The sequence below is a fragment of the Nyctereutes procyonoides genome, unplaced genomic scaffold, assembly GCF_905146905.1.
Source record: "Nyctereutes procyonoides isolate TBG_1078 unplaced genomic scaffold, NYPRO_anot_genome, whole genome shotgun sequence".
Classification (NCBI taxonomy): domain Eukaryota; kingdom Metazoa; phylum Chordata; class Mammalia; order Carnivora; family Canidae; genus Nyctereutes; species Nyctereutes procyonoides.
The window spans coordinates 33,154,587-33,180,014 of record NW_026575139.1 but is presented as its reverse complement, the minus strand read 5'-3'; the positions used below and the strand labels follow the sequence as shown (position 1 = coordinate 33,180,014).

General features: G+C 43.9%; 1 protein-coding gene across 4 annotated transcripts; it reads right to left on the bottom strand.

Annotated features, from left to right (window-relative positions):
• Positions 1-614: 614 nt before the first annotated feature.
• MAX (MYC associated factor X) lies at positions 615-25,087 on the bottom strand. Of its 4 annotated transcripts, XR_008661683.1 has the most exons (6): positions 24,788-25,087; positions 24,011-24,037; positions 16,268-16,375; positions 3,393-3,516; positions 2,819-2,919; positions 2,011-2,138 (listed from the first exon to the last, which is right to left on the bottom strand). XR_008661683.1 is itself a non-coding variant. In XM_055304253.1 (5 exons), exons 1-5 carry the CDS (start codon positions 24,821-24,823, stop codon positions 1,951-1,953), a joined length of 483 nt encoding a protein of 160 aa, XP_055160228.1. In that variant the 5' UTR covers positions 24,824-25,076; the 3' UTR covers positions 615-1,950. The 4 variants fall into 4 exon arrangements, 3 of the variants coding, with proteins under 3 accessions (XP_055160228.1, XP_055160229.1, XP_055160230.1); XM_055304253.1 differs by lacking the exon at positions 2,819-2,919 and having other exon boundaries at positions 615-2,138; positions 24,788-25,076; XM_055304254.1 differs by lacking the exons at positions 2,819-2,919; positions 24,011-24,037 and having other exon boundaries at positions 615-2,138; positions 24,788-25,076.
• Positions 25,088-25,428: the final 341 nt, after the last annotated feature.

Genomic DNA, 25,428 nt, shown 5'->3' with positions numbered 1-25,428 from the left:
GTCTAGGAATAGCAGTATTTCCTGTCAGCCAGACAGGAAAACCAAAGCTGAGCTGTGTTCTGGCCATAAATTCTCAAGGTTAAACAAGTTCAGGCCAATGTTGGTCCCTAAGGCCGCATGGAGCTAACACGATGCTGCTGAACGAACCTCCTTTACCTCCAGCCCTTGGCAGCTCTGCTGCCTCCTATTACTGTGGTGGAACTCTCTAGAAACTCAAAGGACCTAGAGACTACCAGTCACCTCTGAACTGGGCATTCATTACCAAGAGAAACCCAAATCCACAGCTCTGGGCTACCAATTCTCCAAGGGTCATTTATTTAGCAGGAACTGTATCTAGAAATGTTGCCCTGGATAACCACATCCCTGCTGAACTTTAAAAACTTCTATTCAATGAGCAAAGTCACCACCACTGGCTCACCCATCCCCTGGCCTGCCCAGCTGATCTGAGCCCTTAGAACAAGAGGGTTGCTGTGGCTTCCAGGAGCTCCCAATTCTGTAAGCCCAGGTAAGTGACCCTTCTGTTAGGTCTCCCCATAGGCCCTGTGGCTTCCAGAGAGGGTTCCTTCCCTTAACCATCGTGGCCTCTGCTAGGGCAAGAAGACACCACCACCAAGAAGGATAAAATAAGTTTTTATTTATAGTCTTATAGTAAAGGGGAAAGCCTTAACTTGCAAGACAATTCTTGGGCAGTATGTACAACATACTTTTTATTTCCATGGAATGGAATCAAACACGGACTGAGACTACAGAGTACACACTAGAAATCAGCAAATGCCAGGAACAGAGTAGGAAAAAGACAAAGAAATGAGGCCTAAACACACAAAACCCTTCACTGGGATCTGCTGACCGCAGCCAGGACCAGGGCTGGATCACACAATGGGAACGGGTTCCAGGACAGTTGGAACAAGAGTAGGGTGAGGGTGGGGAAGGGTCCGCACTGGGGTGCGGGTTTAGTACCAGGTAAATTGCTCTTGGTATTTACATACAAAATCAGTTGGCTCTATTTCTTAGAAATACACACGGAAAGAAAGGAAGATTTGATCATTACTTTATGAATCTGTCGCTTTGCAATACCGACATCATCAGAAATAGGGACAATTCACTCAGATCCAAATTTCAGTAGCAGGAAATAAATATCAAAACATCATCACTGGCCCTCAATACAAAACCTCTACCCGACTCGATTCTCCCTCCTTGTCCCACCCCCTAACCACCCCTTGGCGGCTACCACTTCACTGCTGCCGGCTGTCCCCTACACATACCACACGAGTGTCATGCGGCCCTCCCCATGGCTGGCTGAGAGAAGCAGGAGTGAAACAGGCCAAAGACTGTGCTGCAAATCTGTCCCCACTTGTTTTTATATCGCAGACTTCTTCAAATATCTGGTCTTTCAATAGGAGCGATAAATAGCTTTTTAGGAAAAAAAAAAAAAATCCTTAAAAAAGAAAGGGGATTAGTTCTGATTACTCCAAACCGGTCATCTTCTTAAAGTAGAGCAGTCCACAGATTCACAAAGTCTATCAAACGGAGGTGAGGGTGGCCTGGGAGGAAAGGCCTGGGAGGGGCAGGAGTCCTCCGGGCAAGTGCCCGGCAGGGCTGGAGGAGCTGGTGGCTGGTCGGGACACCATGTGCTCAGAGGTCCGGCCGGCCGTCTATCCTCCACAGAAAAAGCTGCCAAGTTGGGGTGTTTTGGTTTAAAAATTCCTGGTGGGGACAGGGAATCCCTGAAGGGAAACATTAAGAAAAAAAAATTGTGGAAATGGGGAAGGAGAAGGAGAGCTGTTGTCCAAGAGCTTCTACATAAAAATAAAATTAAAAAAAAAAAAAGAGAGAGAGAGAGAAAAAAAAAGAGTCTCTTAAATGGTTGTGAGGGTTCTGAGGATGAACTGAAAGGAGGACGGGACGATGGAGGAGACGGACAGTTTGTATTGCTGGCCTGCCCCGCGGAGCTTAGCTGGCCTCCATCCGGAGCTTCTTCCTGCTTTGGGGCTCTTCGGGCTCTGACTCCGAGCTGGAGTCCGAGCCTCCATCGAAGGCAGAGATGGTGCTGCCCTTGGCGTTGGTGTAGAGGCTGTTGTCTGAGGAGGGGTAGTTGGTCTGCAGTTGGGCACTCGACCTCGCCTTCTCCAGTGCACGGACTGAAAGGCAACCAAACGAGCGGGTTACAGTCTTCTGGAGACTGGGGGAGTAACCAAGTCTCAGCTCAGGGTCCAGCCTGTTCTTCCGAAGGGCTTGCTGGCCCCCGAGGCTCAGGGTAGCTTAGAAGTCAGTCCCTTCTGGTGGCTGTTCCACCCACACACTTCATTTCCCTCCTTTCCCAGCCAGACCTGGGGGCCCAGTGGACATGGCCAGCCACTCTGCGATGCCACCCAACCCTAAAGAGAAGGCTTGTGATGTCACCGTCCTGCCATGGAAGCCGAGTGTAGAGACAGGAGCATAAGCTCCCTGTGGGAACCAGCAGTGCAATGACAGAGGAGAAGCTGGCCTGGCCATGCCAGGCTCAACAAGGGTGTGAAGGCCACACAGCAGCAGGAAAGGATGACATAAGATGTGTCAGCCAAAGAAAAGTTTTGGCTTAGCTCTCTTGTACAAGATCCACTTGGAAAGACAAGCTGGACACTTGGAAGCAAGTCACCAATACACACAGAATACCTGGGCCTTTTGACACATAGCCCCTACATGCAGGCTGCTCAGCCCAGTAACCAACCCACTGCCACCTCCCACTGCCCGTCCCTTGGGGATCAGCTCATCTTGAGCCTGGAAGGTCAACCCGTTTATTTTATCTTATTTTATTTTATTTTATTTGAGATGTTCTAACCCAGGTGGTTACTTGCATTTCCTTTTACTTGCATCTTCCATGAGGGAGGAAGAGAAGTGAATTCCCCAGGAACAAAGAACTTGATCAGCTCTCGCTTTCCCCTGTGGTTGTAGGAAAAGGCGGGTGTGAGCATTGGAGAACAGCATGGGCCTGGCCCATAGGCTGCCCTGATTGGACTACCATTGACAATGGGGAGGGCTCACTGTCCCTGAACACCTGGAGTTTCTGGTACTTACACAGCACACTCCAATCCAAGGACCTCTCTTTTGAGACACCTGATGCCAGGTGTGACCCCTACTGCAGGCAGACCACCTGAGCCCCAAGAAGGGGAGAGATCAGGTCAGAAAAAAGTCTCCAAATGTCCAACCCCTAGACTCCACTGTTCCCTCACTGGCAGCTCAGGTCCTTCCTCAGGATGGTTCTAACACTCAACTATTCAGGCCCAAGAAGCAGGGCCGCAGCCACTTATGAGCACACACTCCGTAACTGGTTCTGACTCTGTAGGCCCAGGTGCGAAGCCCTGACCTGGCCAGAGCACAGCAGGGCCAGCTGCCCCACCAGCTCAGGTGCTCACCTTGCTGCTCCAGAAGGGCATTCTGCCGCTTGAGGTCATCAATATCTTGCTGGTGTGTGTGGTTTTTCCTTCGCATATACTGGATATACTCTGTGGCTTTGTCTAGGATTTGGGCCCGGGATGCCTGTTGCAACAGGAGAAAAAGCAAAGGGAACAAAGTAAGGACCTCGTCCAAGCAGTGAGGAATCCATGCCTTTCTGCAAGAGCAGGACAGGAGGGTGAGGTGGGCCGGGGCTGACAGAGGAGAGGAACTGCTGTTGAAGCTGTCTCTGTGCCGGTCAAGCTGTGCTTATGTGTAAGTGCTTTACACAGCTTACCTCATGGCAGCACTGGGAGGCAGCTCCACCAGGAGCCCGAGACTCAGAGTTTACTGGTGTATTCAGTCACCAGCTAGATACTGGCAGAACCTGGATTCAAGCTCAGGTCCATCCAATTCCTGAACTTGTACTCCTCCCATCCCCCTTTGGTTATTTAGGCTGCTTTCAAAGTCTTCAGCCTGGCTATGTCTGAAAACATTAAAATCCTACTTAGCTGAGAGCTTGCACTACTCATTCTCTGCTAGGGAGTGATATGGGCAGCTGGGCCAGAGAGACAAGAACAAGCTCTTAGGGAAGCCAGCTCAGAATCGGAGTAGGTGCAGAGCTTTTCACCAATGTCCCTAGACTTCAGACTAACCCTGACTACGTGCTGCTGTGTCATTATTTCAACCTTCCTGACTGAAGAGACTTGAGTGAAAGCTGTCAGAGCTTGATGTCAACACAGGAAGGGCAGGAGATTGGGCCATTTCAGGAAGCAACCGCACCTTTACCATGGCCATGGGCAGCCTAGGCACTGCCCTGTTAGGGGAAGAGGTTGATAAGCTATTAAAATGGATGTCAGGTTACTGTGCCCCTGGAGGTCAAACATGCCTCAAAGAGTCCCTCCAGGCTGCAAACATGGCCAGAGTTACTCATGGCCAGGCAGCTAACCAGCCAAACTGGTAGAATGGTACAAAGCCAAGAGGACTGATACCCAAGGCAGGGTATTCTAGGTTCTGAGTATGGCATTCATGCCACTGAGGATTCTGAGCAGTAGCAGCAAAACTTCTTACTCAGGGTAGGGCAATACTGGACAGTTTTGTGTCATACTTCTAGCATGTCCCAAACCACCAGAACACAACAGGGGGAAAAGGGCAAGGAAAACATCTACCCTCAGGACAGCAAAGCTAAATCCACTTGTATTAAACCCTGACAACCTCAATGTCTATACCTCAGGCTGGGCAGCATATCAGAGAAGACTGCAAGGCCTGGATTTATTTACTAGTCCTCAAAAGTACTAGAACTTTCAGGCTTTCCTCTTATAGCATGCTTAAGGCAATTTCCTCAAAAGGAAATTGCTCATATTTAACCATTTTTATCTGCTGCAAATTATGTGCAAGGTACTGAGCACTGTGGGGAAACAAAATGTATTAGTCATGGCTTCTTTGGCCCAGAAGCTTACTTACTATCTAGCTGAGGAGATAAATATATCTATACGCAGGCAAATCACAAGGCAGCACCGACAAGTGTAACTTGAGTAGTACAGATTAGAAAGGCCACAGGAAAGATGGCTTCTGGCTGGGGCAATTACCTACTGTATGCCAGGCATTGGCCTTTGCTGTGTGTGTGTGCAGGCGCGAGCGCACAAACACACAACTGAGGTGACATCTGTGGGAAAGGGTCACTCTGGGCAGAGAGAATAGCACAGCAAGGGTACAAGAGTGGAGACTGAGCCAGGTGTGTTTCCTGAGTAAGTCAGCTTATGTTGGAAGAATGAGAGTACCCAGCAATGCAGGCTTGCAACTCTGGCTGCATAGATGCTTTTCCCATTTCTGCCGAAGGGAACTTACTAGGATGTAATTATTAGGGGATAAAATGGAAGAACATCCCCACCCCACACACACATAATTAGAAAGGACTAATTAAAATACTCTGCTTCTCTGGATACTAGAGATGGAATTTTAAAGAAGTACTGTAGGATAGCTGGCAGAGTAGTGAGGAAGTTTATAAGCACCCAGGAGACAGGTACATTCTGGGCTCTATGACTACAGACATAATTTTTTTTTCTCCATGGCTATTTCTTAGAAATTCTAGAAATTCAGACTGCACCTAGCCCTCCAAATTCTATGCACCTCATCAATGACCTGGTTGCTATGTATATTTATATCCCAGGCTCTTTGAGTTTGCCTGTTTTTTCAGCTAACAGTTCCCAGAAAGCAACACTAGCTCTTATTAACTACTCATTTGCAGGAAAAGGAAAAAAAGCAAAAAAACAAGACTGCAAATGTTCAGCGATGACTCTTACTAATGAATGACCACACTAAGTAGCAGCCTGTGTGCTACCAGTCTCTTCCTCACATAGTTATACATGAAACCATGAAGTGAAAGTGAGGAGTAAGTATAGCACAACAAACCAAAGAGGGGAAAAAAGATCCTTCCAGTAATGGGAGTTTCCATTTCAGCCCAGTTTTCAGATGAAGATAAAATTCACAGATGCTCAGAACACAGAGGTCCCCAAAGAAGGCTGGATTGGTATAAACCCAGCAAAAAAACCCTCCAAAACACTAAGCACAGCCTTTCCTCCACCCCCTGCCGAGAGCACAAGCATCCCAGGCCACCCCTTGGCAAGTCCAAAAGAATAGTCCAATTAACTTTATTTTGCCCTTCCCAGAGTACTCACCAACTAAAATACAACAAGAAAAACTTTCAAGCACAAAATACAGAATTGCCCCAAATTTACATGCATGTCTAGTCCAGGGGGGTGAGGGTGTAGAAGCAAACTGTTGAAGCTAGAAAATGCTAGACATCTAAAATCCCCTCTTCTTGGCTTTCTAAACCATATGAGATCATGTGCCCAGCCACAGGATTAAGGTGTGGGCAGGCCCTTCCGTGCCTTCAGGAGTTTCTACTATGTGAACAGTAAACAAGAAACCTGACAAGAACCTTGGGCTTTATGGTTTGGACTGTGGAGTGGCCTCAGGCTTTATGGCACAGACTATGGAATGGCCCTGGGCAGGCTTTCAGTTTCTGTTTTCTGAAATGCACTTTGGCTGATCAGTAATCTCTCTCTCTCTCTCTCTCTGTGTGTGTGTGTGTGTGTGTGTGTGTGTGTGTGTGTGACTGAGCAGATAGAACTTGGTAAACCAATGTATCCACAGATGGACTGCTGCCTTTGGATACCTAGTAAGGACCTGGATAATTTTTTTCCTGCTAATTTTTACAAGCATGAGGCACCAATTCTGATTCTGCCTAAGCAGAAACCGACACAGCCCTGAGACAGCACACACTGGCTGAGGGGATGAAAGAGGTACTAGGCTTCTAACATAGCAGTGTGAGTTAATGCAAAGTGGCTCTTCAGCCTCTCCTTCCACCTCTGGGAGCCATGCAAAAGTTCCCTGGACAGCCTTGCCAGGTCTTGTTCCAAAGTTATGGATGCATTATGGCAATATGAATGATGATGATGACAATAATGGCAGCAGCTAACACTTCCTGAGTACTTACTTATTAAATGCCAGGTACCTTCATACCGCCTTCTGATGTATTATTTCCTCTATTTTATAATTAAGGAAACTGAGGCATAGTACACTAACTTGCCTACTATTAGGTAATAGAGTCAGGATTTGTAGCCAGGTCTCCAGGACACCTCTACTTTGGGAGCAGAGAGGAAGCTGTGGAAAAGATCAACAGAAATGCACCAACAGGGTTATCATAGAGAGGAGTCTGAGCAGGAGGGAAAGGACAATCCAAGAGTCACAGGATTTGTCTACAAGGTCAATAAAGCCCCAGGTGAGGATGGTTTCCTTGGAGGAGTCAGAGTTTAGGTAAATCATCCTCAGGGATGAGGTAATGAGCATAGGGATGAGTTGAAGCTGAAGACTAGTTTTTTAGAATTAGGCTGAAAAAATGAGAAATGAAAAAAAAGTAGCTTGTGGTAAATAATAGTGGCCATTGAAGGAAGATTTTTTTTTTTTTCTCTTAAAGACTGGTGAAAACCAAACAGGCTTCTAGCAGAAGAGCAGCAAACAGAAAAAGCCTAAGGATACAAGACAGCATGAGAGAACAGACTGACCCTAGCCCTAGCAGAGGGGAGATGCCGGCTCCCAACAGTGCTGTTGGCTTCATTACCTAACAATGGTCCAAAATCAACACAGAAGACCCAGTGTGGTGTAGCCAAGGTGCCCAACAGGTTCCTGTCCCTTCTCTGGCTCGTGCCACCACTACTGGCATGATGACATCCCTGCCTAAAGAACAAGGGGAGGAAAGGGCCAACCCAGCCTCCGGAGGCACCCACTTGAATGGAACTGTACTTGGGGTCAGAGGGAATGCAACTCATGTGTTGCAGCAGGAAATGAACATAGTTCACAAAAGGACCCAAACCCAAGAGTTTGATTCTAATTAGACCCTTTTAAAGGTCCCACATGATTCTTGAAGTAGTTAACACTGATATTAGGGTAAAATTAAAATCCAAGGTTACTAAATCCCACTTAACAGAGTAGCTCTCAAAATTTTTTATTTAAGGCAAGAGTTTCACACGTTTGTGGAGATGTAAATCTCCTTACAGTAATCTGGATTTGTGTAAAAACCCACATTGTTTTAGAAAGCAAGTGGAGAGAGGTGAGGAAGAGAAGTACTCCTAGAATGTTCACGTTAGGAACGCCCCTGCTATTCCCTAGGGTTCTAGCTCTGACTTGAGAAGTAATCATCTTGGTCATATTTATCACTTTTCCTCCTCACTGTCAAAATAAGACCCTACCAAGCAGATGATACCACTGCCTTGTACTCCTAAGAACCAAAATGCCATATCCTGGGGAATGAAAATAGTACTGTCTGCCTCACTAACTGACATCTGTTTTGCACTACATATTTTAAGGAACATAAAACCAATATTTTCTGAAATCTGCACAAGGCTTTATACATATTAAGGTTAAGAGGAAGCTACAGAAAAACCGACATACATTTCCATTGGAATAAGACATCTTCTGAAAATAAAAATTAAAGAATTTGCACAATAAATTTGGGTCTATATTAAAGTATTCATTACAAAATGGAGCTCCTATCAATGCCAATAAAGAAGGCTGGAAGGCTGTGGGGTCAGAGCCAGCACAGTCACGTGGCCCCTCAAAGCATCCTGCTGGCAAGCCCTCCCTAGCCTAAAGGACCATTTTATTGATTACTACAGGAAGGCAGAGCTATCATGCCCTCTAAGGGGCTTAGTTAAAGCTAGGAGTTAGACATTAGTTTAAGGGCCTACAAAAATCTTATTTCAAATCCTGTAGTCTTTTCCTTGTGCCCTTGGCAGTTTGAAATGAAGTTGTGACACTTGGTCATCAAACTTTGACCATGAAGGATAGAGGCACACAGTTCCCCAAAGTGGAAATACACTAGTAAATATGTGGAAAAGGATTTAATATTACAAGTAATAAAATACAAAATTAATTACTACCTTTTGCCGACTAAATTAGTTCCTCCTCCAAAAATATTCCAGTGATGGTAAAACTGGAACTCTCAAAATACTGTCAAAAGACTAATCTTTACAAATATGATACAATTTCACTCATATATGGAATTTAAGAAATAAAACAAAGGATCATAGGAGAAGGAGACAAAATAAGATGAAATCAGAAAGGGAGACAAACTGTAGGAGACTCTTAACTCTAGGGAACAAACTGAGGGTCACTGGAGAGGAGATGGGTAGGGAGATGAGGTAACTGGGTGATATACATTAAGGAGAACACCATGTAATGAGCACTGGGTGTTGTATGCAACTGATGAATCAATCACTAAGCTCTATCTCTAAAACGATTAATATAGTATATGTTAATTTATTTTTTTAAAAAAAGACTAGTCTTTAGCATTTACTTTAAAAAAAAAGAAATGAAAGAATGAAAACAATCCTCTCAGAAAGCATTTTGGCAACACAGCAAAAACCAGATGTTCTTAACCATAGACTCAGCAACCCAGCTTCTAGGAATCTATTCTATGGAAACAGTCACCTACAACCAAGATGGTCAGCACTACATTATTTATATAATTAAAAACCAGGAAGCAATGTAACTGGCCAACAGAAGAAACATGCCTAATGACTAAATACAAACACTCTATCATTGGGCAAAAAGCATCTTATGTGTTAACAAGCTGTAACATTTCAGTCATGTAAAGCACGCATACAAAGAAATCAGAAGGGAATATACAGATTGAAAATACCATCATTTCCTTGCTTCTTAGATTCCATCAATTATTCCATGAACTTTAGCAACAGAAGCTTTTTAGGGGAGAAAAAAAAAGGAGGCAAGTTTCTTTTGACACTCATTGTAAGACAGCACCCGGTTTTAGACATTAACATGGGGTATGGAGCAGGGAGCTATGTCTGAACTGCACTGTTGTCCAAATGGCTGATAAGCACTTGAAATGTGACTAGACTGAGTTAAGCTGCGCTATTAAGTATAAAATACATGGATTTCATTGAAATCATACTTATTTTTGCATATTAGGTTAAATAAAATGTATCATTAGAATTAACTTCATCTGTTATTTTACTTTTTTATTGTGTCAACTAGAAAATTTTAACTGTATTGAAAATGCATTGTGGCTCACATTAAACATGTACAGGGCAACACTTGTCTTAGAATCTTAGAATAAAGGAAAGGCTATAGTTGTGTTAGAGAAAGGGGGTACACACTGTTTTCTTCTTCCCATTTTCCTAAATTTTTTGCAATTTTGCTACAGGGAAAAAAGAAAAATGCTGAAGGGAAAGCCTAGGAACCTAATCCAGTATCCTTCCAAATCTCAAGATGGAAAATATTAGTACAGCCTCCTGGCTCTCTAGTCCTCTCCATAGGCATGAGCCCTCCCCTGCTCAGCACTGCAGACACTTCTAGAAGAATGGACAAGACTTCTGCCCTCAAGGAGCATACCCTTCAGTTAGGTGGTAAGATTGCCACAGAGGGAAGAGAGAATAGGAGAGGCGAATGAAGCCCGTGCACACTGGGGCTGATAGGAGACCAATACCGCAGGGTTCTCTGGGCGGTGAACTGCGAGATATGAGTCTTGAAGCCAGCAGGCAGACAGGCAGGCAAGGGAGGCCCAGGTGAGGAGAAACATGGAGGCGCTTCAGCAGGAAAGAGGCCCTCATGGCAGGGGGGGGGGGGGGTCTCTTCACTATGAAACCCTGATGTCCTCTGGGTGATATGGCTGGAGTTGGACCTTGAGAAGGTGAACAGCTCCGATAAATGACATTCCTGGAGAAACAGAGGAGGGTGCTCCGCAATAAGGGAAGGAGAAAAGAAAGAAGGCTGGCAACGTGAGTACCTTATTTAGAGGACACAGAATGCCAGTTTTTACCTCGATGGGCACTGAAAAGCCCTGGGAAGGTTTTCAGTAGCACATAAATACAGTGTACAAAGAATTCAATAAATCAATACATTCATAGTTGCTAAGCCCAGGGGTCAATGGAGACGACACATTTAAGGTAGAATATTAAATTTTTGAAAAAATTATTTTTAAAAAAAGATTTGAGAGAGAAAGAGAGGGAGCAAGCACATGTGGTCATGCACCAGTGGGAGGGCAGAGAAGGAGACAGATCTTAAACTGACTCCACGCTGAGCATGGCGTACAATGCGGGGCCAGATCCCACAAGCCTAAGATCATGACCTGAACCACAACCAAGAAGTTGAACACTTAAAACCAACTGCACCACCCAGGTTCCCCATTGAAAAACTTAATTTTGAAGAAAATAACTGCCTAGGCTGGATGGAGTCTGTCTAGGAAATAACCTTAATGAATAATGAGGTGAAATGGGTAGGGCTGTGGCTTACATTTCATTTAAAAGATAATCACTTCAACAGCCCAGATATTACACAGAAACAGTGCTGCTGAATGAATGGCATATCATAAAAGGTGTCCACTGGGATGAGCCTCTCCCAGTATACGTGGCTAGGTGGACAGGGGGCTTCCTGCCTTTGGTTAATAAATACTTGCTCTGCAGCCTACTGTGTGCCAGGCACTGAGGGAAGAAATAAGACCAAAAGAAGATGTTTTCCCTGCCTCATGATATTTCTTCTAGTGCAGGGTGGCAGATGGGCAGATAGTCACCAAGTAACCACACAGACATATGTACAATTAAAACTGGGGTAAGTGCTCCAGTCACAGTGCTGAGTGAGTTGAAGAGGAGACTGACCTTTAGCTGTAAGAATCATCAGGTTCCTTGGTATAAGGGAGCTATTTGGTTAGCAACACTTTAACATGTTAAGAAAAGTAGGCTTTAATGGAAATGAAACAGATTAGCTTAGAATTTTAACCTCTTATTTGATGCTCAGCATGTTACCTTATTAATGCTATGTAATAGGTATAATCCTCTCTCAACAAGAACAAGATCCTTAAGAGGAGACACTATCTATTACATATTTTAAACCTCTACAGTGCTCACATAGGTCTTGGGTCTTAATTAAACAGGTGCATACAACCATGTTAGCTGTTGCTGTTTTGTTCAAGGACTGAGTAAGCCCACGGTTTCCTCTGGTGTTCTCAATCCACAGCTATGTACTGTGAACTACCACATGCCAGAGTCTGTGGTAGGAGTTGACTGCGGCAGGGCCCTCATGTTCTCACCCAAAAGGAAGGAATACTGAACTTAATGCTCACTAGAAGAAACCCTGGTTTTCTTCTTCATCTCAGGTTATATTATCTCTTTTTAACACAGCTCTACCCAGAAAGGAGAAATCCATAGTACAACTGCCTGAGAGAGCAATTAACCATTTAGATAAGCAGGTATTTAGGAACAGACTAAAAAGATGAGAAATTTCTATAACCCACTATACAAATGGCAATGCTGCTATAGAACATTTTATCACTAAAGTCAACCATGCTAAGGAGATAGTGTGATTGGATGCTGGGGCTAACTTATGGGGCAGAGGGCAAAATTATATTCCCATGTAAAGGCAAACTTTACCTGGCTGGCTACCAGGTCTTGAATCCATATAAAGAGAATGAGCTCAGTGCCAGCAACCCACAGGGCAACACTCTCTAGTACCCAACTGAGCACCCTTAAAACGAATAATTCTGTTTAAAAAAGGAGAAATGTCTTCCTATAGAACAGTTACTCTTTTTTTTTTTTTTTTTAAGATTTTATTGATTTACTTAGTTGAGAGAGAGAGACAAAATCCTAGCAGGGGGAGTGGCAGAAGGAGAGGGAGAAGCAGGCTACCCACTGAGCAGGGAGCCGAATATGGGGCTCAATCCCAGGACCCCAGGATACTAGGATCCTGATCTGAGCCAAAGGCAGACACTTAACTGACTGAGCCACCCACAAGCCCTTAGAACAGTTGTTCTTGCCCTTACTCCCTTACTCTGGTTGACTGGCTGATGGTTTTAATTCCATACTATCTTTCCCTGTGGGATGTCCAGTGGAAGAACTACATGAGAAAAAAGAGACTCAAACAACAGAGTTTGAGAGTCGGCTTGCATACGCTGGGACCTATGGCAAAACCCAAATGGACCACCAACAATAAGGTTTATTTCTCAGAGAAACTAAGTGGATTCAGAAAAATTTAAAGACTTTAAGTGATCCTCAACTGTCTGTACTTCAGTGTCACCTAAGTATCCCACCTCAGGAAAGAGTATGCTAGTAATAACAGCCCCAGTATGACATACTGCCAAGATTACTGGCTCTACCTAGGGGGAGCTCCCAATAAAAAGATCTAAGTATTTAAGCAGTATTTCTTCAAAATATCCTCAAGTTGTTTACCTCTCCAGTGTGGTATAAAGATCAACCTCAGCAATCAGCAGCCCTGAATTCTAGTCCCTGTCCATCTGCAGATAGGGATCAGGATCTCAAGCTTGCTTCCTCATCTGTGATACAGTAATGATGGCAGGAACAGCATATGTCCAATTCTATTAGTATAAAACTTTACAGAACCATTGTGCTTACTTTTATATGGCAACAGAGATGTTGGTTATTATTGATTTTTTCTTTTTACTTAATGTAAAAGGTGACCACTTTTTATAACGTTTATGTTATAGTAAAAATAAAACAGCAGAGTATGGCTCTCACATTTAAAGCTATTTTTTTTTTTTTTTTATACAAGTATCCCTCATTCCTGGTTAGAATCCAACTCAGTACTGGTTTCGCTTTAAAAAACAAAAAGCTTGGGACATGTATGACAGATGATTCAAATATTAAGTGAGAAGTCATTTGGAACTTAAAAGATGCTCAAATCAAAGGAGACTAGAGGGCCTTCCCTGTAAGAAATTAGATCAAAGCTCCCCCAACTCACGATTATTTACATAATGTCGCAACCTTAATTACCGCAATCCAAATCAAGAATTAGCCAATTTCCTTTGGTTTAAATACCATGGTTTTAAAAAATTGCTACATTTAGTGAGCACTAAGAAGACTGAGAGACAAAGTATTCTTTCTGTTAGACTCCCTACGGCATCTGTGAAACAATGCTGACAGACAAGGAAAATGATGCAGATGGTGGAATTCAGATGGGAAGGGGCTCACGGCTACTTTACTCATATTTAGTGTGAAATATCTGGATTATAACACAGATAGGATTCTGAAATCAGAAAGGCACCTGGTCAATTTCTACCCTCGGGCTTTGTTAATGGGCTTCACATAAGCTGGCCCCTCGACCACTCCTCTCCCCTCGTCTTACTACTTCTCTGATCTTATTTCCTGTCACCTTCCCTTCACTCATTCCATCCCAACCACCTTGGCCTCTGTTCTTGACAGGTCCAGCAATGCTACCAGGTTCCTACCTTTGGGCTATTATACTTGCCTTCCTTTGGCCTAGAATACTCATCACCAGATAAATGCCTGGTTCTTCCTTTCACTTCCTTCAGACCTTTGTTCAGATGTTGCCTTGCCAGTGAGTTTTCTTGTCTGCCCTACTAAAAACTGCAACCCTTCCTTCCCAGTTTAATTTTCTCCATAGCACTTATCTAACATGCTATATATATTTTACACTATTAATTCACTTTCTATCTTTTCCTCACCCAAATAAAAGTTTCTAGTTGTATGTTCTGTTCACTGCTGTTTCCCTAGTATCTAGAACAGTTCCTGGCAATGCAGCAGAGCCTCAGTAAACATCTGATGAATGGACTGAATGAATGGGCCACAATGAATGACAAACTATTCAATTTGTAAGGCTACCAAATTTAAACCATCAACTTCCTTGAAGAAAGCAGACAGCAGGATTTACGATACTGTGATTTTAAAGACTTAAAGAAGAATGTTATGGCAGCACAGAATCAGCTAGATAAGGAAAAAAGTATACTTGAGCACCTATGACAAGCTTCTCCCAAAGAGTTCTCAAACTTAAGAATGCTTAAGAATTACCTGACTGCTTGTTATAAATATATATTCTCATGCCTGCCTCCAGAATGGCAGTCAGTAGTGAATCTGGAGTGAGCCATAAGCCACCTCCTGGGAAACACTGCCTTGGTACTGCTCCTGGTTAGATGAGAGACTTAAAAGAAGGGAGCTCTGTCCATTTAGCTCACCAAAGCCATTTAAATTGATGCCATGGCATATGAATAAGCACTGAGTACCAACAGTTCAGACAAGCACAAGAGATAATCCTTTGCATGTGTGTACCCTGACTAAAAGGATGAGTCTCTCCATCCTAAGGATTTCCTATACTGCTTAGAGAATGTCGTGCCCAGGAATGTTGTTATTCTAGGTAAACATCTTAGTTCAAAGCCAATAAACCAAGTCCACACTAAGTAGGCCTAACCCATGGCAAATTCTGGTTTTGCAATACTAGGTATTCACATGGCCTGTTTTGTTTTTTTCATAAAGGTCAGACCTACCCCAAGCTTCAGTCACATAGAAAGCCACACCTTAGATAAGGTATAAACCACATGACTTACCAGAGCAGCAGTATAAACAAAGTGCAACTATAGTGGTTCTAAATTTAATTCTGGAGAACCTAAAAAACTCAGGACTCCCACCCACAGAGCTAAATCAAGAGAGCCATTCAAAGCTACCTGAGAGCAATGATTTTTCTTAAAATAGCTGTTTTAAACAGTAGATCATTGGACCAATAAAACACAGGTCCTCTTTGCAGTCGGTCCTTCATACAAGTGAACTGCTGTGGAGAGCAGCTGGCTACATTCTGTGTTAAGGATATAACTGTGCAAACAGATGTTTTCTCCAAATTCCAAGAAGTGACCCTAACCCATAGGCTTTTTACTCAAAGCTTCCAACTTTGTTTTTCAAATGTAGAAACAGCTGGTGCCTACCTCTCCAGGGAAAACATTAGTTTCTGGAAGGCCATCAGTGGGGTGGAGGGAAGCATAAGACCAGTCATTTTTTCCCCTCCATTTCATATGAACATGTCTCCTTCCTTTAGTCTTTTGTCTCATAATTTAAAATGCTCTTTATATGCCTTGAAATAACAGCTGTTGGAAATGGGAGATCATTGGTGCCCAGATTGGTTCACATACATTCCCTGAGAGGTCTATTTGAAATAAATATTAACTCTGAACCATATGAAAGAAATTCTCATGGAGAGTCACTGACTTCAGAAATCCTTCGTGTTATCCCAAACTTCTATGGGCTACTCTCTGTACTATAGTGGATAGTCATAATCATTTCTTGAATGAGTAATTTATTACAAATAATTCTAATTTTAAACGATAATGCCTACTAATGTCTTATAAGCAGCTCCATCACATCTGTCATTATTTGCTAAAGACAGAGTAGGTGTATAATGATACTCCAAAGAATCAAAAATGAAGGAAACCACAATACCGGAATATCTCTGATTCCATTTCTTTCTAGACATGTAAATACCTAGTAAGCTCCACAGCAATTTTTAAGGTAGTGGTGGCCATCGGCTTTCTCAATAAACTCACCTTCTCTCCTTGGAGTGATGGGACCGAGTCCCGCAAACTGTGAAAGCTGTCTTTGATGTGGTCCCTACGTTTTCGTTCCAGTGCATTATGATGAGCCCGTTTGTCAGCCTAGAAGAATGGGAGAAAGAGCACATTAGCCATGTCACTCCTTTTGCTTGGTATAGGTAGGCGGGTAATAGCCTGGAAGTATATGCTGTCAGCGCTGTCCCTGGCGATTGGGCTGGGAAGGATTTGTCGAGGTGGGCAGTTAGGAGTCTCCAGAATTAGGATCTGCTAAAGGGGGAGAAAGGGGTGAGCAAGGCTTGCGACAGGAACATCCAAAGTAGCTCGATGCATCCAGCTCATGCATAAGTAAAATAAAAGTTATTCACAGGGACAAAGTGTAACTCTCCTGCAGCATCAGTCTTCTCCCACAACTTACTGATGTGCTAAAACAGCCGCCAGTCCATGGTTGGGAAGTGACCAGGGAAAAGCTCTGGGGGGCCCTTCATAAAATGTTAACACCCCCACTGTAAAAGATTCCCTATGGTGGATGCTTAGGGAAGGAGTAAGGTCACTGGTACAGTGTTTCTTTCAATGTGAAACCCATCACCACAAGTCTGCTCTAGGTCTCCAGTTTGCTAAAAGGGACTAATTGAAGACCTGTTCACCAAACCATACAATAGAAACTAAAACCTCTAGAGACCCGAGATACATGAATCTGAGATTATGACAGAGCTGATAAAGACACCAACCACATTCTGAATTCCTGTTTTTTTAAAAAGTGGATCCACCGCCGTGATCCTGCCAAGGGCTTCCCTTCAACACAGGCTATGCCAGAAAGCTTGTTCTTAGCAAATCATCTGACACCCACAAGGTCTGAATAAACTTCCTCAGGCACCTGTGGCAGGTCAAGCTTATCTGGCAGTATCTAAATAGCCATGGACCAAAGTCTTTATCCTGTTCGGCTTAGAATCACAAAGAACTATCAGCTGGAGAGGGATGATTACTAGCCACAAAATCAGCAATGGCAAAATACTCTGGCTTCAGGCAAGAGTGCTGGAGAGCGCCGCAAGAGAGCTTCAGCAGGTCCCTAGAAAAAGGGCATTCCCTCCAAATGGAACACAGATGCTTAACTTCGTCAAAAGCAAGAACTTTTATCACATTCACACTTTGGGAATTATGGAAAATAATATACTCTGAGAACTGACCCTGAATACACAAGGTTGTACTGAGCTAACCTAGAGAGCAAGTGTGTATATGGAAAGTTTGGGTAGCTTTAACCTACCCAGGACACCAGGAATTTTAGATATGAAGCAACAAGAGTAAATAACTTGGCTTAGCACAAGAATGCCTCAAATGAATCCTTGTACTAGACAAGATGTACAGACAAAACTCTATAAAGACAAGAGTCATGGGAATGAAAGGACTTGAAATTCTATTATTTAATCCTAAGTCTGAGATATTAGAAAGAGGCAGCTGGGAGCAGCTGTGGTAATTGAAGTCTCACCTATAGCTTTGTTGAAAAGGACACCTGGTTTCCATCGTGGCCGTAACTCTACATAGCATAGCAACTCATTTTCAGGGCAGATGCCTGGACACTTCTAAAACTCTCCTAATCTTGTTAAGCCTGAATTCATGGCAAAGTGCTTGCTGAACTCAGTAACACATGGAATTTATGGAGAAACTGAGGGAGTGATCAAGTTTGGACACTAGATAACCTGAGACTAGAGGTACACGCACGGTATCACACAGCATCAAAAGAAGAATGCCAATGCCTTCTAACAATAAGGATGAAAAAACTTGAAGGAATTAAGCATATTTAAGTACCTAGTCCTTTCCTAACTTACAGTCCCCTCTAGTCACCTACACAGGTAAGTGGGCTGGGCTCTAACCTGGACTATACCTAAAGTGCTGAGAAGGTGGAGATGGCATTTGGCATCTATCAGCTATTCCAGCATTTGCTACATACTCCCTAAGATGGTTTATTTACATGCAAATTAATTGCCCAGCTTTGGTCTCCAGCAGCAGCCCAAGATACTCCTGTCTACTAAATCATCCTAATTCCTGGCCCTCCTCCCAGCTTAAGAGCTGTGCACAGAAGCAGTGACAGCAGAGTTACCCACAATTCCTCTTGTTGATACAAATAAAATCCTAATTGTCTGTTTTCTTTCTGGGAGAGTCCTGCAAATCTCAAAAGGTTAGAATCAAGTTGGACTTGGTTTCACTCAGGCCTGCACTACAGGGGTGGAGCTAGGTATAACCTAACACCAAAATCATCCCCACAATGCACTACCCCCTTCCCATTCACTGAGCCCTGAAAGGACTCAAACGGACAAGTCTTTTGGTTAGAGGATTGTTAAGTGAACTTGGCTGTGGACCATCAGCAGAAATCTTGGCTTCTCATCTAGGGAGCCAGCCAAGTTTGAGAAGTTGGCTCAACAAGGAAAGGCAGCAGTCCACTGCCTGGTAGAAAGCCTGGGCTGGGGACTGTTGTTCTTGAAGTAGTGGATGGAATTTCTGTGGTGGTTCCAGGCCCAATTTAACTAGCAGAAGAGTAGAATCTTAGACCAATCCCTGCTGCCATGTTCATCCTCAAGCTGCTTCTCTTAACCAGAGTCAATTTCAAAGCTCTCAGAGACAATGGCAATGATGTATTTTCTCCTCCCTAGGCCTCATTTGAAAGAGCAAGTTAAAAATATGCAGAATTAACATGCTAACTCCAAGTAACTCTATACTAAATGATACCTCTAAGCTTGAAAGAGCATATGAAAAACCTTTACACAAAGTTGAGAATTCTGTTCAGGAAACATTTCCAAACCTCAGAGATCCATCCAGCCTGATAATAATGCTCCCCTGTCCCCCACTCCAAATCATCCAAATGGAAGGCCAGTTGCCAGGCTTATCATTGCTTTGTTAATGGTCTCTACTTGCTGGCAACCCTTTTTGAAAGGGCCAAGATTTCAGAGTTGAGAATGAAAAACAGGATAAAGACTTTCAATGTAAAGCATCTGAGATATTCCCACAAACTCAAAACTAGTTAAAAGGGGGGGCTTGGGGGAAGGGCCAAAGAACTGTGTGTCTTGAACATATAAAACTCAACTCAGAAATTAGCCAGTATTCTGTCGCCTGTACTGAAAAAGACGTTTGATAATGAAAACAAGTGGTACCAAAAAAATTCTAGAAGACAGCAGAAGTATTTTGAGTCTACACAGCAAGCTCTCAAATACCTCCATCCTTACATCCTATAGGAGCTGTGACTGGATGCTGCCACCCTTCCACTTCACTCCATTTGCAGTTTCTGCCAAAAACCCCTTCCTTCAGGGCATCCCAGGCTAACAGAAATCCTAAAGGGCTGTGTGATACTGAAGCGTGGCCCACAGATGCTCAACAGGAACTCCCAACACCAAATCGCTTCCAGCTTTGACATCTCTGCCAAGGTTTTTACTCAGCCTCTTAGTTTTATTTCCACCAAACTTTCCACACTGGCAGCCAGAGTACAAATCTTCACCTATAATTTGTCCACCTCTGACACTAACAAGCACGTGTATCTTAAGTGTTGTTATATGTTGAAAGCAAACATTATTTTGTTGGCCAAGAAGTTGCTAAACCGGCAGGAGGTCATTCAAGCTAAGGAGGTCTGTTCAAAATTGAGGGGAATCTCTCTAAATTATTTCCTTCCAACTTATTGCATAGAGAATACAGCTTCGTTCAAGGCATTGCATCAGTTAGCAACCTCATTTCCTGCAAGTTCTAGGTAGGCAAATAGCATGGGGAAATAAATACTCCATTATTCAAGGACGCAAAAGGTTCTCCAGAACAATGCTATTTCTTTCAGGCTACTTGACATCTAACCCCATCTACAGGGAGAATCTTCTTAATTCCCATATAAAAAATGCACAGCATATACTGAATTAGAGTTGCCCACTAAACATTTACTGCCTTTAAGAAATTGAAAGATTGCATTTTAGAGGAGAGAGAGTGTTGACTTATTTTGAATAAGCTACTCTTATTAAACACAAATGCGGAAAATACACAGGTTCAAAAGTCTCATCAGAAAAGATCTGTTTATTACTTCTGATGGCAAGCAGACAGAATAAATAAAATGGAATTTCTTAGCAACTTAATTCATTTTAATCAGCACAAAAACTACAATATGAAATAACAGGTAGCTAGGATGAGAAACTCACTAACGTCCTTAACAGAAGGATATAAACTGGGATCCCTGGGTGGCGCAGCGGTTTAGCGCCTGCCTTTGGCCCAGGGCGCGATCCTGGGGACCCGGGATCGAGTCCCACCTCGGGCTCCCGGTGCATGGAGCCTGCTTCTCCCTCTGCCTGTGTCTCTGCTTCTCTCTCTCTCTCTCTGTGTGACTATCATAAATAAATAAAAATTAAAAAAAAAAAAAGAAGGATATAAACTTCAACTTTCTAACACCTTTCCTGCTGGAAGCTGACTGCCTGCTACGTATTCCTAACATCTACTAATATGTGTGTTTTTGAGGCTTTTTTTTTTTCTAGTATAATTTGGGCCTGAAAGAATTTGGGAATGCTATTATGCAAATATGCTATCAAACTATAGCTATTTAAGAAAGTAAAAATCCCCTGGTCATGAAATTTTAATTGAAAACCAAGCTGGATTCCATGATCAACTATTTCCCTATTATGGGCATCTTGAAAAAGAATTTTAAAACGTAAGATCACCCTTTACTGTAACAAACAGGCATACTGAGGAAGCAAACTTGGCATTTCTGCATCACTGTCAACATTCTGAAGCACACACAAAGTATACGCAGCGTGCAGCACTTCTGCCACACAACTTAATTCTAGATAAAACAGAGAGTCGTTTCCTGAGTAAGTAAATTCCAATCTCAAAGGTGACCAAGCTCATTCCCTTCTAAAGAGATTACAATTCCTAAAGTGCTTCTTTGCTTAAGAGTGCTGAGAAGTTAAAAATATTTCATATCAGGGAAGTCCACAAGTGAAACTGCACAAATCTCTTTTTATACCCGTTAACAAATATACTGTAACTGCCAACACATTTAGCTGATATGAAGGAGAATAGGCTAAAAAAGGCCTTGGGTTTTCCAACTAACACACTAACCCTACATTTCTCATATATTCTCATTTTTCCCAAAAGAAATTTCCCAAACAGAAATAAAACAAAAGAATCACTTTGTATGAAACATAGCTGTCCCAGAAAATTATCTTCAAAATGTAACCCCTTCCCTCCAAAAACACAGTAAGACAGCATTGGTGGGATTGTGAGATGTATAAAATTTAGTAATAAAAATATTGTTTGGGATTATTTCCTTCAACAAAGCTTACTGGTCACCGGAGAAGCTGTTTTCCGTTTGCACTGAGGCAAGAGAAAAAAATATTCGTCAAATCAGTTTCACTTTCTGTTATACTTAGCCTCACTTCCTAACTGTTCTTGCTGAGAATCTTATATTTCTCACACAGCAAGGCTGTACCTATTGTAGTGACATCATAAAACATAAATAAGTGTCTCTATTTCCATTAGGACTCACAGAACCTTTTTCCATACAACTTTTTTAAAGTTCTCCAATAGTCCTAAATACTTGGTTGTTCCCATCCTTTTCTGAACTAATACAAAGCTTAAGAATAGTTACCCCAAATTTTAAAAAATATATTTATTACTTATACTAAATGGTGGGAAATTGATGTATTCGCAGAGGAAAAAAACCCAAAATCCATTTTACCCCACTTGTTCACGATAATTGTTTGATATACTATAAAATTTATCTATTGCTTCTTCTCTCCATGCTATGGTGATTATTTTATGCCAGATAATATTTAAAAGTCTCAGCAAGTAGAGGTGTCAAATTAAAAACAGAGGGTCAAATTCACTCCCACTGCCCACCTCCCAAAATCAACGAGAAAAAAAACCTAGGCACCTTACCACCAAACTAAAAATATCTAGAAAAAACAATGACATTAGCATTCTAGGAGAGTGGAAACATTTTAATAATTTAATAAAGCAATTTACATCAATACCCTTGTGGATGAATATTTTGAAAAGCAGAAAGCTTTCAAGAGCTGTAAGCCAAACTTTCACAAAGAAAACTTTCTCTCACTGGAAAGCCAATGTAATTCCAAGTCAAATAATGATTCTGCAAAGCATGCCTAACCAATCCCTATCCTCCAATCCTGATCAAGCCCTGGGGCACATTTTATAACTGGAGACTTGGAAAAAAAAATGTTTTAAGTAGACTGGATCCCAAACATGAAACTCCACGTTCACAATAAGGATCACAGTGACTAGAAAAAAAGAACTGAATTTCCAAATAAACGTGTAAAGGTAAGTGTCTGACAATATATCAAGGAAAGATAAAACAAACCTTTTATGGTGACTTTTACCCAGGGATAATTTTTAAAATCTTCTGGAACAACTGCGTACTCTAGATTTTACAGCAAATATCAGCTCTCAATAAACAATATTTTTTCTTAATGCCTATCTGCATGGACAACCTACAGAAACTTTGCTTGCTCTAAAAAAGAACAGATATAAGGAAGAGGACTTGCTTTTATCCTGGGATACCAGAGGTACCAAAGTGTCATCCTGCATATTCTAACAAGTTCCCAAACAACCTGGCTGTCCCAAACATCATTTCAAAAATCAGAAAAATAACATAAAAATCTGGGTTTCTAGACTTTCTTTAAAAATAAGATCTGGCAACAGTGAGCCCTTACTCCCACATAACAACACCCCACCGGAGTTTAGTGATTGCCTTTTCAGATGAGACATGTGCATTCCAGAACCAGTCCTCACCTCCACTCTTTATTCCCAACGATCTTACTGCCTGGGCCCCCCAGAGGCATCTGAATTTTTGACCCCCATTCTATAAACTTCGTACTGTTCCCATCTGTCAAATGTTAGACACTCTGATGTATTTCTCTTCCTCTCTCTGACTCTGATTTTTTTTGTGTCTATTTTTTTTTTCTCTAATCTATTCATGGTACTGTCCCAAACTGGAAAGGCACGAGAGTAGTATCTATCCAAATCCACAGAACCGTCTACTGACAACATTAATACCAAACCCTGAGAAATTTACTGATAACATTGTATGGTCTCAACCACCACCTTTTAGCAAATCTATCTCTGCAATGCCACCTTTCCTTGACAATTTTTCCATTTTCTTTATACCTCTCCTTCAACTCAATCAGACCAAAATAAGCAGTTTGTGACGCTTTCATATTCAACCTTTGGTTCCTCTACATTTCTAATTTCTGCATTAGAATGACACCAGGTTGTGCCAGATTCTATAGGTCTACAGCAGTCACATGACCACGTGACTTTTGGTTAAAGATGATTTTTTGCATGTGGCTTCAGCTTCACATAACTGTGCATGTATGGTTTAGAATCTGCTTGTGCCAAACGAAATCTGACCACTTTGCCCCGAAATAATACAATTTACTTCAGAATGACATTTCTCATTTTACACTTACATAGTGACATCTAGATCCCCCACCTGGAAACTACAGAAAGAGTCATTTCTCTGCAAACAGCTCCTTTCTCTCACCTACACTCACTGAAACACCTGAGAGTCTAGGATGAGGAGATTTGAAAACCCGCCCCCCCGCCCCCCACCTAGAACCCCAGAAAACTGCCCCGCCTCACCTTAGCGGTTACAGAAGAGTTTACTACAGTATTAAAAACAATAGGACAATCTTTTTCTCTCTGACCCCAAAAAGGACTAGAACTGAACGGAAATGAAAATGAAATGGAGAGTAGGAGACGTACCGCAGATTGAAACCTCGGTTGCTCTTCCTGGAATAAGAGAGAAAAAAAAAATAGAAAATATAGAAGTTATTTTTACACTTCACATTCAATAATAAGAAAGAAAATGCCGGCGGCGGAGGATGCGGCGGGTGGGGAGTCAGCCAGACCCCCCTCCCTCCCTCCTCACCCCACGCCCCCATCCCCCAGCGGGATCCGGTAGCCGGGCAGGGGGGTCCCGAGCGCCGCCCCTCCTTCCGGGATCCGACTCCGGCCGGAGGGGGTTCAGAGCACTGTCTCCTCCCCTCGCACCCAGCTCTGGGCATCTGGGCACTCCCACCCCCTCTCCGCCCCCCCTCACCCCCCGGGATCCGTGGGTCACGGGAAGAGGGTGATCGCAACCGAGGGGGGCAGGTCCCGAGCGGCGTCCCCTTCCCCGGGAGCGGACAATGGATCCCGGGCGCACCCTGTCCCGGACCCCCGGATCCTGAGCGGGATAGGGTGGGAGCCGGAGGCAGCAGCACCTTCCTCCACCGGGGGAGGTGGGGGGGTCCCAAAGGCCGCGTGTCTCCACCCCACCTCCAGTCCCAGAAGGCCGCTCCGGCTAGGAGCCTGGAGGGGAGCGAGCCGGGAGCGCGGCGGAGGCGGTCCCAGCCGGGGGAGGGGAGGGGAGGGGAGGGGAAGGGGAAGGGGAAGGAGGAGGCGGCTGCCCGGCCCCCTGCCGCCGTCGCCCCGCTGAGAGCCCCGGCCGCTGTCCCCGCCTGACAACCCGCACGGGAAGGAAGAAGCCCCGGGACTCACGTCGCTCTCCACCTCGATGTCATCGTTATCGCTCATTTCCTACGGCCCAGGGAGCGGCCACTGCAGCGGCGGCGGGGAAGGGGGGAGGGGTGGAGGGGAGGGGGAAGTCACCGACAACAACAAGCCGAGTCCCCCCACACACACACACACACACTCACTCACTCACTCGCTCTCTCACTCACACACACACACACACACACACACACACACAACACGGGCGAGAACCACCTCCTCACTGCAGCACCGGATCAACGGCGGCACGCACGCCCGGTCGGCCCCCTGCCACGTGACCGGGTCCGTCACGCTGGGGCCGCCGAGACTTGTAGTTGTCTTCCGTTTGACTGACGGCCCGGCTGGCTCCGGAAAAACTACAAATCCCAAAAGGAGCTGCACACGGCCGTCGCCTGACCAGCCTGTTGACGGAGCCCAGAGCGCCTGCGTGTCCTGTGGAGGGGGGCGGACAGCGAAGCGAAGCGGTGTCTGCTGGGAGTTGTAGTCCGCAGACCGCGAGTTGTCAGAAGGTTTTCTTCCAGAGGCTTGCAGAGGAGGCTGCTGGGAAGACAGGACACGTGGAGGGAGCTGGGGCTCCAGGAGCCCGGCACTGTCTGAGCGCCGGGCGCCGGGCCCAGGGGACAGGGTGG

Coding starts and splice junctions, on each gene's coding strand:
- MAX (XM_055304253.1), bottom strand. CDS start 24,823: ATGAGCGATAACGATGACATCGAGGTGGAGAGCGAC. Junction 24,038..24,787: donor ACATCGAGGTGGAGAGCGAC/GTGAGTCCCGGG, acceptor CTCTTATTCCAG/GAAGAGCAACCGAGGTTTCA. Junction 16,376..24,010: donor AACCGAGGTTTCAATCTGCG/GTACGTCTCCTA, acceptor CCATTCTTCTAG/GCTGACAAACGGGCTCATCA.